Source organism: Panthera onca, chromosome A2, assembly GCF_046562875.1.
Source record: "Panthera onca isolate mPanOnc1 chromosome A2, mPanOnc1 haplotype 2, whole genome shotgun sequence".
Lineage (NCBI taxonomy): Eukaryota > Metazoa > Chordata > Mammalia > Carnivora > Felidae > Panthera > Panthera onca.
This window is the reverse complement of record NC_138340.1, coordinates 81,858,841-81,873,705: the sequence shown is the minus strand read 5'-3', so window position 1 is coordinate 81,873,705 and position 14,865 is coordinate 81,858,841. Positions and strand designations below refer to the sequence as shown.

At 41.1% G+C, this 14,865-nt stretch overlaps 1 protein-coding gene across 13 annotated transcripts in view; it reads left to right on the top strand.

Moving 5' to 3' along the window:
* The window catches only part of GSAP (gamma-secretase activating protein), a 204,477-nt gene that overhangs the window by 106,934 nt on the left and 82,678 nt on the right, over positions 1-14,865 (top strand). For 4 of the 13 annotated variants that reach the window (XM_060632295.3, XM_060632290.3, XM_060632297.3 and 1 more), the window contains exon 1: positions 7,494-7,734. The exons of 1 other annotated variant lie outside the window; for it this stretch is intronic. In XM_060632295.3, the coding sequence (XP_060488278.2) occupies positions 7,626-7,734 (109 nt within the window). In that variant the 5' untranslated portion in view covers positions 7,494-7,625. Of the gene's footprint in view, positions 1-7,489; positions 7,735-14,865 lie in introns of those variants that run through there. 8 more of the 13 variants (XM_060632301.3, XM_060632300.3, XR_009609966.3 and 5 more) reach the window with 5 other exon arrangements.

The window sequence follows — 14,865 nt, the reverse complement described above, 5'->3', positions numbered from 1 at the left end:
GGAAAGGGAATATAGGGAATTAGGGGCAAAAAAAAAAAAAAAAGAGGAAGGAGAACAAGGAAGGAGAAAGAACAACACTTATGTTGAAATAGATCACAAGTAAGCAGATTAAGTTTTTGTTAATGTGATATGGTTTAAATACAAAGAATCTAAGAAGCACTTAGAAATGGAGTGCTGTCTGACATAGAATGTAATACGTTTTTTCCTGGTCTTGACAAAATCCATGTATTACAGGTGACAGCCCAACTTTCACATGATTATATGTTTTGTGGATGATCTTTTCATATTTTGTATATCTATTGTTCTTCCTATTTGAGATACAGTAATTCCACCCAGTTTTAGTATTTGCTCATCAGTAAATTTCCCAGGAACTTGGTGAAGCGTTCTTGCTGCCAGAAATGTTCAGTACCCTTTCTGTTTCATCCCACTTCTTCCCTATCCCATGATTAAATCAGACATAATTCCTTTAGAATGTATTCAGACTGTTGTCTGGTCCATCTTGTTCAAGGTCAGTGCTTTATTTCCCTCAAAATCATAAGGCTATCATTCTTTGTAACATTTTCTTAAAAGATCTACGTCAGTCTTCTTTTCAACAAATTACAGGGAGAGGCTCTCATACTAACATCACAAATGATAAGTAAGCAGATTTAAAGTTGTTCGATCAGTCACTGCTAAATACAGTGTCAGCTCTCTATGGAAACATGTAAAAACAACATATGATGGGCGCCTGGGTGGCTCAGTCGGTTGAGCGTCTGACTTCGGCTCAGGTCATGATCTCACAGCTGGTAAGTTAGAGCCCTGCGTCGGGCTCTGTGCTGACAGCTGGGAACCTGGAGCCTGCTTCGGATTCTGTGTCTCCCTCTCTCTCTGCCCCTAACCCACTCATATTCTGTCTCAGTCTCTCTCAAAAATAAATAAACATTAAAAAAAAAAAAACAAAACCATATGATATCCCTTAGCATTCAGCCATCTCCACAACAACACGGGGCAAAAATTGGCACAAACATGGTTCCTTAAAACTTGAACAATACTGTTATTATCAAAATCAGAGTGAAGATGTGTGTGTGTGTGTGTGTGTGTGTGTGTGTGTGTGTGTGTATATAAAGCTACTTTCAAAATTAAAAAATTAAAGGTTTAAAAACTTTCACATAATTACATTTCTCAGAGATAACTATTGTTAACAGCTGAGACAGTCTTTGGACTTCCATTTGTAGCTGGTAAGAAATAGGACTATATCTTCTATTTTTAAGCATATCTAAGTATGATTCCTTTCTTAGATGAAGAAAGTGTGTGGGATGTTATGTGATTCATTTTAATTTTTAGGACAGAATTTAAAAATACTAAAAAATGACTGTAAAAACATCCTTATCATAACAGAACTTGGAATTGGTGATTAGGGACATATGGATTACCCACCTTGAACATTTTGTAGGTTTTTAAAAATTCTCTAGAAAGATGTCATATTTTTTCCATCTCCAGTTGTTTAGATCTCTAATACTGTTACTAGAGTTACATTAAATAAAACACTGAGAAGTCTGAACATAGGTAAAGAAGATCTTGACTTAGATGTCCATTTATTTTATTAGGATCACTGTGTTCTGATGTGCACAGAGCAGGCTATTTTTTTGGAGGACTCTTGTACTCATGGATCTTGGAGTGAGGTTTCTGCTCTGCACCATATCAAAACAGGTTTGAAACCAATAATTCAGACACAAACAAACAGAAAAGGAAGAAGACAACTCTTTTTTTTTTTCATATGTGGTATTAGAACTGTTCTTCTCAAACTTTAATGTGCACATGAATCATCCAGGAATCTGTTAAAATGCAGACTCTGGGGGCACCTGGGTGGCTCAGCTGGTTGAACATCCAACTCTTGATATTGGCTCAGGTCACGATCTCACGGTTTGTGAGTTCCAGCCCCACATCAGGCTCTGCACTGATGGCATGGAGCCTGCTTGGTATTCCCTCTCTCTCTGCCACTCCCCAACTTGCTTGCTCTCTGTCTCTCTCTTTCTTTCAAAATAAGTAAACATTAAAGAAGATAAATTGCAGACTCTGATTCACTGCCTTGCTTCACCTCTTTCTTGCCTTGTGTTTGCACCTCCCCTAAAAAGTGTTGGCACTTTAATTTTTACCAGGCTGTACTTTCTGGAAGTCCTGGACTACCAGCCTTTTCCTTTTTTCTAAACCATCCTGCCTTCAGTTCCTGATTTTCTGTGGTCTGCCACTGGAACTGGTGGCCCATGGCCTGGTTCTAACTTACATAATCTGTACTCACCCCCATGTTAGACTTCTCTCTGGACTCTGGGGTGTCTCCACACCTAGCACATCCCAGCCTATCCTCACCGGCCCCTCCTTGGGGGTGAAAGGAAAGTAGGAATACACAGGTGGAAAGATCATTGCAATAAGCAGCAGAGCTTTACAATTCATAGTGTCATCTGTGGACCGGCAGTGGCAGCATCACCTGGGAGGTTGTTAAAGTGTAGAACCCAGACTGCCCACTCAGAATCTACAGTTTAACAAGATCCTCAGGTGATTTGCATGCTTATTCAAGTTTGAGAATCCCTGATTTGACGTGCGGTTAGCAAAAGTAACTGAAAATCCAATTCAAACTGGCTTAACACAATAAAGGAAATCTGTGGCTCCTGTAATTGAAAAATGTGCTGATAGAATGAGTTTCAAGGGTGATCAGATCCAGGGGTTCTTTTTTTTTTTTTTTAATTTTTTTTTTAATGTTTATTTATTTTTGAGACAGAGAGAGACACAGCATGAACGGGGGAGGGGCAGAGAGAGAGGGAGACACAGAATCGGAAGCAGGCTCCAGGCTCTGAGCCATCAGCCCAGAGCCCGACGCGGGGCTCGAACTCACGGACCGCGAGATTGTGACCTGAGCTGAAGTCGGACGCTCAACCTCAGGACTGAGCCACCCAGGCGCCCCAATCCAGGGGTTCTTAAGTCTTTAGGGCTCCGGAACTCTTTTTGCTTATCTGGGCTTTTTTCCCTCCATGCCAACCCCATTCACATTATTTCATTTTATGTTAATAAGAATAATACAAAGATACAGGACAATGTAACTGTTAAAATAAAAAACTTGTTATGATCATACCACTCTTTGGTGGAAGCTACCAGAACTTTGAAATGATAGCCCTTTAAAGCTGAGACCCTTGGCTGCAAGTAAAATAAAAGCCTGACTCAATCTTGTTAAACAATAGAAAGTTTGTTATCTTTAATCTCAGAAAGGCCAAAGGTAGGGCGGGTGCCAAGAATGACATGCCAGGGCTCCCTTTCTTTGCACTTCTCTGGGCTCTGCCCAATTCCATCCGTGGATTCCGTCCTCAGACCAGAGCTAGACTGGTGAAGTTCCAGGAATCATATGCAGGCCTTCAAATACATAAAGGCTGAAAAAGACATTTTCCCTTGTCTCCTTTTTAAGGAGTAGATAAATCTTTCCCAGAAATAACATGGCATAGGTTTCCTTATAGCCCATTGTCTAGGATTAGGTTTCAGGCTCATGATAGAGACCTCTAATTACTTGTGAGCATCCATTCTCTCTGCTCTCTTCAGTAATATTATTCTGATTTTATATGGACATATGGCTCGCCAGCTAAAGACTAGATTCCCTTGCTTCCCTTGCATCTATATTTGGCCATATAACTAAGTTTTAGTCAATTAAATGTAATAAAAATGTTAGGTAGAACTTCCAGGAAGTACCCTTAAAAAGAGAAGTAGCATCCTCTTTTATCTGTCTTCCATTCTGATTTCCGGAACGCAAACAAAAAAGGTTGAAGCTTTTACGGTCATCTTAGATCATGAGGATGAGGATACACTCAAAGAGCTGGTAGAACAAAAAGCTGGAAGAAGCTTGGCTCCCTGATAACTTTAGGGACTTGCCCTCACAAGTATTGTACTGCCCACCTCCAGTTATGTAAGAAAATAAAAGCTTGTATGTTTGATTCACTTTTAATTTAGGTTTTCATTAACCTCCGGTGAACTTAATCCTGACTGATGCACTTGCCCATTCCCAAATCAATCACCGGCCAGAGGATGTGTTACCACCTGACTGGTGGCAAGTGGATTTGGGGGAAGTCAAATGATCACCACATTAAATATTTATTTACTTAAGTACATATTAAATATTTCCATTAAAAAATAAATTATTATAGGGAAGCAGCCTTCTCAATATCTACAAATATCTACCTTGTTGTGAGTGAGCATCTTAGTTACTGAACTTTAATGATTATTTCCTGTGAAGGGCAGAGGCACACTTTACCTTCATTTAGATTCTAATGGACATTCTGGTAACTTCTATTCATTTTCATGAAAAAATTCTTAGCTGTGCTTTCAAAGGATTAGCCTCCAAAATACAGGGTTTGGTTTTGAGCTGATTCACTTTTACTTTTTTTTAAGTTTATTTATTGATTTTGAGAGAGAGCACATGGCGTGCAAGCAAGGGAGGGGTAGGAAGAGAGGGAGAGAGAATCCCAAACTGGCTTTGCACTGACTGCAGGGCCCCACGTGGGGCTTGATCCCACAAACCTCAAAATCATGACCCGAGCCAAAATCAAAAGAGCCAGAAGTGTAACCGATTGTAAGTTCTGCAATTTCTCACTGTGGTCCGAGAATTCCACCCCCAGTCGGGGTGTGGTATTTGGATGACTAGAAATCATCAGACTGTAAGGTAAGAGTACTTTAGTTCAGTTCACTGGATGTATTAACACAAACACCAGTAGCAGGAGACTTGTTGTTCTGAGCCCCCAACTTTGTGCTTAATTAACTTTGCTGTTTTATACCAGACACTCACTTCACCTTTTTGAGCCTCAGTTTCTTCTATAAAATAAAGGCCTTGATTACAAGATCTTTAAGTCTCCAATTCTGTGCTATGTGTGGATTTTAAGGAAGACAGTGGCTTATTTCTAAAATCCTCAAGAAGCAGAAATATTTCTTCTCTCCCCAAAAGTCAGTTCCAGTGCCTGATGATTATGTAAGGCAGCTTTCTTTTGTTTCCAGCTTTACTGATGTATAAATGGCAAATGAAATTATATATAAAGTGTACAGTATGACTTAATACACATATACATTGTGAAATGAGAACCATAATCAAGTCAACACATCCATCAATGAGGCAGCTTTTTAAATAAAGAGGATAGCACTGTCTCCAGTTCTGTCTTCTCTAGAGTTGAAGGATAATCCGCTAGGATTCTTCTATTAACCCTTCACAAATCTTAAACCAGTAAGTCACCATTCACCAGTCTTTTTTCCCTAGCAAATGATCTTCTGAGCTCAGCCATTCATGTACTCCTCCATAGTTTGGGCCTCATCTTTCTGCTATCTTGGTTCTTATGTTCTCTATGTTCCTTTTTACTTAATTTTGAAGAGAATTTTTATATAATCACTGCTTGATGAGGATTATGTATGAGGATAATATCAGTCTTGCTTGGCAAAAATAGAGGTTAACTATGGGGGGAAAAAAAACAGAAACTTAACTGAATTTTAAAATAGACAAGGAAAGACTTTATGACAAAAGCAACAAGCTTCATTTGGTATGAAGCATTTGTTGTAGTAGCTCCCCATGACTTCAGTGGTCTTCCTTTTGTGCAGCAGCATTATCAGTAGCCTCAAACCTTTCTGTTAAACCTGCATGCACTTTACAGGTGGGAAGATGTTCCCAGGTATGTGGTGGTAAGTAGTGGGGTTCTACCTGAAATCATCCACTACCTCAGGTGGAGACGCATGTCTCTAGGGCAAAATCAATAGCTTCTTTTACCTTGATTTAGGATAATTTTCAAACCTTAGCCTAAGAATCACCTGAGGTTCTGGCTAAAATGCTCATTTCTAAGCCTCACCCAGGTCTATACTAGAGCCTAAGAATTGTAAAACAACTTCCTAGATGATTGCATGGCAGGCAGTTTTCAGAGCCTAACTTTGAGAAACATCTGATAAGGCTTTCTTCCATCTATTACTGTATTTCTTTATTCTTCAATAACTGTTGAGCACTTTTCAGGTGCTCTGGTAGGTGCCCCTGATAGGAGGCAAAAGGGCAGAGGGATGTGCCAAGACTCGAGATTTGGTATTCACGTCTTGAGGCAGTATATGACTATGAAATGAGGCACACTGGCAGTATCTTTCTAGGAGTTCGGGGTTGGGAATATTGCTGTGGGCTGAAGCTGTGAGAAGGCTTTGTGGATCCAGATTGGAAGGACTTGATTTTTGTTTTCTTTTTTTTTTGTTTGTTTTTCAGAGGAATCAGCTTCTGGAAATTAGATCAGTCTGGAGGTGAAGTTCTAGGTGCAAAGGCTGGAAAGTCCCTTAAAGTGTAGGCACTTTATCCTAGGGCCATCAGCTGTTACTCAAGGTCTTCTGCCTAGGGACATGAGGGTAGCCTTGTTTTAGGGAGTAATAACTGGGTGTTGATGTTCAGGATTGAATCTGTCAGTGCCAAAGGCACAACACCCATTAAACTTACTGAGGGTGCATTCATGGGAAACAGAAGAAAGCTAGGGGCACTTGGGTGGCTCAGTCAGTTTAGAGTCTGATTCTTGATTTCCACTCAGGTCATGATATCTGGGTTGGTGGGATAGAGCCCCGTGTTGGGCTCAGTGCTGGCAGCGTGGAACCTGCCTGGGATTCTCTCTCTCCCTCTGCCTCTCCCACTCTCACGTGCACTCTCCCTCAAAATGGGTAAATGAAGTTAAAAAATCAGATCACACACACACACACACTATATATATAATACGTATATATAAAAAGCAAAGTGGTGAGACTAAGAAAACACCAGATTTATTTGTAGGGGTGGGGATGAGAAGGTGTCCTGCCCAAGATAGAAGAATGAGAGCACTTAGTCACAGCGGGAATCCTAAACAAGTCAACAATTCAGCTTTGTAAAAGCCAGTTCATAAAATCCTAAACAATTCCTTTTGTAAAAAGGGAACCTCTTGAACTGGCAGAGGACCTGTTTATGTTAAGATTGTTAACCCTTTCCAGGGTCTCAGTATCTCCCTCAAAATAGAACTATCTTCTTCACAAGCTCCCCGATGCTACCTAAATACTGCTAATGAAACCTTATCTCCCTGCAGCTGGGTCAGTAGGCCCGGGATACTGCAGGCTTCGAGCCCCGCGATGAACTAGAACCTTCTCAGGTGATTCGCTAAAATACCTCTCTCTCTTGTCAAGTGGTTTCCAACTTTGCTGCAGAGGAAGCACCTGAGGATTTAAAAAGAAAAGAAAAATAAGCCTAGAGCCTCCTCTAACGCGCAGCATAATTTAAAAACCATCGGTTCAGCGACATCTCCATGGCCCTTAAATCCCTCCACTCATCTGCCCTCCGCCCGAAGGGCGCACGTAGAGGGTTCGCGCCGGGTGGGTTGGTCGCCGTGCCCCAGTCCCCTTTCCTCCTAGTCCGCGGTGCCGAGCTCGAGGCTCCGGGCTCGGCGCAGGCCTGCAGGAGGCGGCGCCCCGGGCTCCCCGGGCCGGGCCGCAGCAGAACCGAAAGCGGCTGGCGCGGGAAGGCGGGGGAGAGGAAGGAGGGGCGGGCGCCGCTGGAGAGAAGGGCGAGGTGGCGCGCGGAGCGGAGGGCCGGGAATGCCCGCGGCGCGGGGCCCGAGCCGCCCGCTGGCCGCGTCCGGGCAATGGCTCTCCGTCTGGTCTCCGATTTCGACCTCCGGAAGGACGTGCTACCGTGGCTGCGGGCGCAGCGGGTGGCGTCAGCGGCCGCCGGGGCCCGAGGCGGCGGCCCAGGTGCTGGAGGCGCGCGTCCGGGCCAGGGGCGGGGGGCAGGTGCGGGCCGGCGAGGGGTGAAGTCTGAGTGGTTCCTGCCGAGGGGGTTCCCAGGACCGGAGGGGGTAGGGGGCGTTGACCAGAGGGGGAGCTGCCTGCAGCCCCCGCCAACCTGAGAAGGTTGGTGCGGAAGGGGTGAGCTTCCCTCTTTGGAGTCTGGGCTTTGCCACCCTCACCCTCGGGCACTGGTGCAGGTCGGAGAGGCAAGCCCTGGGCAAGGTCGCGGCTGTACTGCACTGCTTATTCTAGCGAGTCCTCCAGCTTCTGGTTCACTTGTTGCCTAGTCACTCACCTTTAATAGAAAGGCCGAGGACACTAGTGATACCTCAGCACCACCTCATCAGGGCAGGGCGTGGAGGAGCACGATCCTCCGGTCCAAGTCTGCAGGGAGTGGGACAGGGTCTTCTGCGTGCTTCATTGGCATCTCACCTGCCTGGGAAGGTTCATCACCCTTGTAGGGGCTCTGCCAAGACTGGGGGCTCCTGGAAGTTCTTGCGTTATGAGAAAAGATGAATCAAGGCCACCAAGAAGGCCACCATAGAAATACTTAACGGTTGCACAGTTTTTCCTCACATTGGTGAGGTGTGTTTCTGAGCGAAGTGGACGTGCCTCTTCAGATGTGAAGCGCGAGAGGGCAGGGGCCTGCCTGCAGGATGTGAGCAGTGAACTCAGCCTCCGGTTTTCCAAAGAAGCTCCAAGCCCATCGCCACCAGCCCAGAACACTAGCCTGTGCGGGCTAGCAAGAGGAGTGTGAGACAGTGACAGGTTTGCTGTTCTACTTCCTCAGGGTGAATGAGAACACTTCCTTCACAGTTGAGGCTTTGGTTTTCATCTGTCGCAAAAAATCTTTTGTTTTGGTTTTGATGAGGGAGAGAAAAGTGACTTTTGAGCCTTTCCAGCATTAATCAGTCAAAACTTTAAAAAAAGGGGAACTCTGATTTCTCAGATTTTTTTTTTCTTTTTAAGAAGCTTGCTGCAAATAATGATCCATTCTCAAGGCTTAACTTCAGCTTCAAAAGCTATGCTACCCTGGATCCCATCTTGTTCACAGGAGCTTTTCAGTGTGTTTGCCCCTGCCCTTGTTTTTCCTTACACGCTATAGACTGCTGGAGGGTGTTGTTTTGGAAGGGTTATCTCGTATCTACAATTTCTTTCTCCTTAACTCTGGTGAAAGTTTTCTCTCCCTGCCTTCTGTCTTCACACCATCCTATGTCTTTAACAGAATTATTTGTAGGGTAGCTTGTCTTGGCCTGTTGGTTGTTAGTTCCAAATAAGGAGTCATCTTCCTGTAGCTTAACGCTTGAGTTTGTTGTAGTGTCATTATTAGTAACGTGTAGCTTTTTTTGGAAAAAAAAAAATTCGTCTCCTAAAGAGTTTTGGAAGCTTTAACTTTTTAAAATACAATAGGCAGCCCCAAGTCTGCTTTCCACCACAAAGTAGTTTTTTCTCTGAGCCTTCACCTCCTATAGCTAAATGGCAGGTGTCTGCAAATGAGAAGTTACGCGAAGTGTGAAATGCCAGTCTTGTGTTTCAGTAATGTGTGTTGTGATTGAAAAGCTCTATGTGAGCCAGTTCAGCTTTAGCTTCCTGTGCCTTTCACTCATCTGTGAAGAAATATAAACTTGTGTATTGACATTCCGCTGAACAGATGCACTTGGGTTCTCAGAAGGTAAACCTACTAGAAATACCAGCTTTTTCTGATATTGGTAGTATTTCCCTCTTGCAGAGCACCTTGGCAAGATTAGTAGCTCTGTTATGCTAACAGAATTGTTACTCCTTTCTTTTTTTTAAAAAATGTTTATTTATTTTTGAAGGAGAGAGAGATGGAGTGTGTACAGGGGAGGGGCAGAGAGAGAGGGAGACACAGAATCCCAAGCAGGCTCCAGGTTCTGAGCTGTCAGCACAGAGCCCGATGCGGGGCTCGAACCCACAATCCGTGAGATCATGACCTGAGCCGAAGTCAGACGCTTAACCGACTGAGCCACTCAGGCACCCCCAGAATTGTTACTCCTAAGGATCACCAGTGGGTGGTAGCTCAAAAAAAAAAAAAAAAAAAAACACAGTTAATTCCTCTTCCATAATTTGTAGTACTGGCAAGGGAATCTGGGATTCTGATTTATTTCTAGCATGGTTATTACTCCACACATTTGACAAATTATTTTCCTTTCAAAGTCTCAGCTTTTCAAATGTAAATTATAAGTAATTATACCATTGTAATGTCTCTTCTCTACACACTTGCTTCCTAGATTTGAAGCCTTAATATTTTTACATCAACAAATACAATTAAAGATTTCTTAGTGGTGCTAAGTAATACTCTCTAAGTATGACATATTCCTGGCAAAATAGCCAGGGAGCTGGACTAAGTTAGCCATGGAAATTAAGCGCCTGTGTGATAGTATTTTAGTCAACCAGGGGTTACAGAGTAGGGAGATCAGATTTGGTTACTACGTATGCTCCTGGTTCTGGGTTGAATTTGGGAAAACGGTCTTTCCTGAAATAAATAGAAAAAATGTTTCTTTTAAAAATTAAAACAATTATACAAAATATTTTAACACATATAAGCTATACATAACAAAAACCATGTACCCACCTTAAAATAGGATAATATCAAGACTTTGGAAGGCTCTTGTGTCTCTCTATCTGATCCTATTTCTCTATCCTTCACCTCTTGGAGGTAATAACTACTTAAACTTTTATCTTATTTGTAGTTTTAAGCTATATAAATAGGTATAGATCTCCCTATGCAAAATATCATTTCATTTTGCTTGTTTGTGAACTTTAAATGAAAGAATATTATATGTATTTTTTGCTTTTTTTTTTCTTCTTATATTCACAGTGCTATAGGTCATTATTTTTCACTGCTGTATAGTATTCCATTGTGGGAATACACAATGCTATGGTGGACATGGAGGTGCCCTGCTTAGATCTTCCTTTCAAGGAAGGGCTTGTCCCAGGTGCTGAGGGTAGTTAGCAGATAATCTTCTGTCAGCCCCTTCAGGGATTGCCTCCACAGAAGGTTTCCTTCCTCACCCAAAGTCAGGATGTGTTGGGTGTGGCCCACTTTTAGTTAGGGACTAAAGTGGGATATAAAGGCCTGACCATTTTGACTCAACACAGGACAACTTTGACAATCCATTTCAGTTTGAGAGCTTCTCCAATAGGGGATTCTGAGATTACCTGAGGCTATGGTAGCTTGTCTTCTCCCCACTTTGTGGACCTCCTTCCTTCTCCTTCCTCCTACGGGTGTTAATCCCACATCCCTGAACACTCACTGGTAAGTATCATGGATACTAATCCATCTCAGGGTGCTTCCTAGCTTTGCTTATGCTTTTTCTATTGGTGACATTTGGGAAGTTTCTGGGGTTTGCTATTACAATCAATGCTTTTACTCACTTTCTTATGCATGTCTCCCGGTGCAGGCATGCACAGGTTTCTCCAAGGTGGATATCTAACTGGAGTTGCTGAGTCACAGGCTATGTACCTCTTCATTTTTCCTGGGTAGTGCCAAATTGTTTTCCAAAGTAGTTGTTCTTATTAACAACCCCATTTGCAGTGTAGAAATGTTTTTGGTACTCTTGGTATTTCCAGATTTGTAATTTTTTGTCAAATGGGTGAGTCTAAATGTTATGTCATTGTGGTCTGAAGTTGAGCATCTTTCTCTATTTATTGACGATTCAAGTTTCCCTTTTATGAGATGTCTGTTCATCCTGTCCATTTTTCTATCATGTTTTTTTTTTTTTTCATACTTTTAAGAGTTCTTTATTCTGGTTTCCAATCCTTGGTTCATCATCATATGTTGCAAATATTTTCTCTCATCCTGTTTTTTTCAGTTTGCTATGGGGTGCCGTTGATAATTGAGAGTTTTTAGTTTTAGTGTAGTCTAATTTATGAGTCTTTTCCTTTTTGGTTTGTGCCTTTTTGGATATTGTAAAGAAATCCTCTCCTATTTAGAAGTTACGAAGACGTTTTTAAATTTTCAGGGTTTTGCTCTTTGCATTTTGTTTTCTAATCCATCTGGAATTTATTTTTGTACATGATACGATGTAGGAATCTGACGAGGGGACACAAGAGCCTTCAGAAGTCTTGATAATGTTCTATTTTTAAGCTGGGTGGTGGGTAAATGGTTTGGTTTTGTTATTTATAGCTTACATGTGTTAAAATGTTCTTTTGTAAATTGTCTTGGTTTTCTGTATTAATCGTTCTAGTGACACTAACCAAATAAACCTACCTCTTCTCATTGACAGCAAAACCACTTCCGTGACATATCAAGTTTCCACATATGTATGGGTCTCCCTTCCTGGCTTCTTAATTTTGTTCCTTCTGTCAACTTAAGATGAAGACGTGTTAATAACTGTCTTTATGATAAGTCTTGATACCTGGTGGAGTAAGCCCCCTCACCTCGGCAGTCTTAAGGACCATCTGGGCTATTCAAAGTCCTTTGATATCTTATATATATATAATTTGGAATCCGCTTACCAGATTTCACCAAAACATCTGTTGGAATTCTGATTTGAGTTGCATTGAATCTGTACATCAGCTTTGGGAGAATTGGCATCTTTACAATATTAAATCTTCCAACTATGAACCAAGTATAATTTCCTATTTATTTAGATTCTCTTTATGATCTTAATAAGTCTTAAAATTTTCTTCATGGAAGTTCTGCACACTTTTTCCTAGATTTATTTCTAGGTTGTTATTTTATGTTGCTTCCATAAATGGCACACTTAAAAATCACATGTTCTACCTATTGGTATATTGCAATACAACAGATCTCAGGTTATTAATTTTTTATCCAATGCTTAATCCCCTCTTGCCATGTATCACTTTCAAGAAACTAAGAAAGTGTATATGGTATGCATATTTCTGAAGGTTTAAATGTCATCTATATTTAAGACCAGAAAGAATGTAGGCTTCTTTGCGTATATATTCTTGCCTTCTTTGATATTCTTAGATCTGATACACAGATTGATTCATCTTTCAAATACTGTAATCATTCATCTTTACCAGAGAAGTGATATATTTTACCAGATGACTGATTCAAGAGTAATGTCTTTTTGTTGCCTCCTATATACCCCCAGACAGATTTGAGGGCCAGAGGTCTGGCTTAGCCACATTGTTTTTTTTTTATTGTTCCAGTATTCTCTTGGAAGGCAGCTGTGCTCACCACTATACCACCAGCGCTGCACGCCAGTATTGATACTATCCTTTTCGCTTTTCCTTCCCCTACCTTCCTAGCCTCCTTTTCTAATTGTCATACTTTTCTTATTGCTTCTTAACTAAAGCACCCCATCCTTTTTTTTCTTTTTCATTTCATTCAGAATATGGGTATAAACCACATAATGATGTTTACTTTATAAGTTTAGGAATTATAATATCTCGGCACGTTGAGACAAATACTTATATGAATTATTTACAGCATACACGTGTTGTAGGTATAATCCTATCTTAGCACCTCCTGATCTATATAGGAGCAATTCAAATTTTTGTGTAACACTGTGAGACCCCTCGTTGGAAGACAAATACTTTCATCTGATTTTTGTCTGAATGCAGCTGGGAACAAAATTTACACATTTGGCAAACATCTTCCTATAAAAGGAAATCACTTGTGTTTGGCAAAGAAGAGCTTGCAACGCATGAGAGTATCTGACAAACCAGCTTTGATTTCACGTGAACTGTGCCTTGCCAACACCTTTTAGTGTGGAGGTACTCTCCTTTTCTTCAGTAGGTTCACTTATGCAAGTATCTACATTTTTGCTTCATGAGCTCTGAGGACATTGAACTGTAAAATTAAACCACATTTCCTCATTTGAATTGCTAAACTTCCTCTTCTGGACTTTCCAGTGATGAACTACTGGGAGAAGAGTCAGAATGAATAAGCAAAGAGGCTATTGACTACTTCTTTTTTAAAAGGGTGTGTCTAAACCATGAGCAACTAATCCGGGGAGGATGGGTTAATAGTGTGTGGTGAGACACTGGTGTCTGGATTTCCAACATTGCCAAATTTGTCTAATTCAGATGTTTTTGAGATGAGAACTATGAACTTATTAACTACAGGATTATTTTAAGACTGCAGTTATTACTACGTAACAGATCCACAAAGGCATTATTTTTATTATTTTTCAACTCTATCATGATTACATTATAAGTTGGTCCTAGTTATGTTATTTAATGAATATTGTTTAATATATAATACAAATATGTGATTCAGTGATTCTCAACCCTGGCTGCACATTAGAATCAGATGGGGAGTTTAAACACACACACACCAGAGACTGGGCTCCTCACCAGCCCAATAAAGTCAGGATAGTTCGGGTAGGGCTTGGGCATCCATGTTCTTTTAAAAGCTCCCCTAATCAGGGGCACCTGGGTGGCTCAGTTGGTTAAGTGTCTGACTTCAGCCCAGATCATGATTTCGTGGTCCGTGGGTTCGGGCTCTACGTCAGGCTCTGTGCTGACAGCTCAGATTCTTTGTCTTTCTCTCTCTCTCTGCCCTTCCCGTGCTCATGCTCTGTCTTTCTGTCACTCAAAAATAAATAAACATTTAAAAAATTATTTTTAATAAAAAAATAAAAGCTCCCCTAATCATTCTAACCCAAAGCCAGAGTTGAGAACCACCAATTTAATGGAACAAGCATATATCATTTGTTGTAATCTGTATGGGGATTTTTAAAAATTGTTTAGTGTTTTGGAAATAGATGTGCTTTTGTAAGTAAATTGAATTTTCTTAGCGAGATTTCTTGTAAAGGAGTTTCTTATCTTAGCTGAAACCTTTTAAGTGTACTTTGGAGAGGGTCTCTCCCAGCATCCTTATAATCTTGAAAGAAAAAAAGTACTTCTCAAAATATTGACACATTACATTCCAGAAGTTTTGAGTCATGTGCAGGATGAAAAAAAAAAAAAAACTCCCTGAAATTCTCTTTAGATGTCTACAAAATCTACCTTAAAGGATTTTTTTGGTAATTATCCATTTGCCTATTGTAAGCATGATACAGGAAACTTAGTTTATTCTGTTTACCTTTTTTCTGAGTTTGAGATTAGTCTGTGCCACTTTTTTGATATATTGGCCAAGTATCTGAACCTCATTGAAATTCA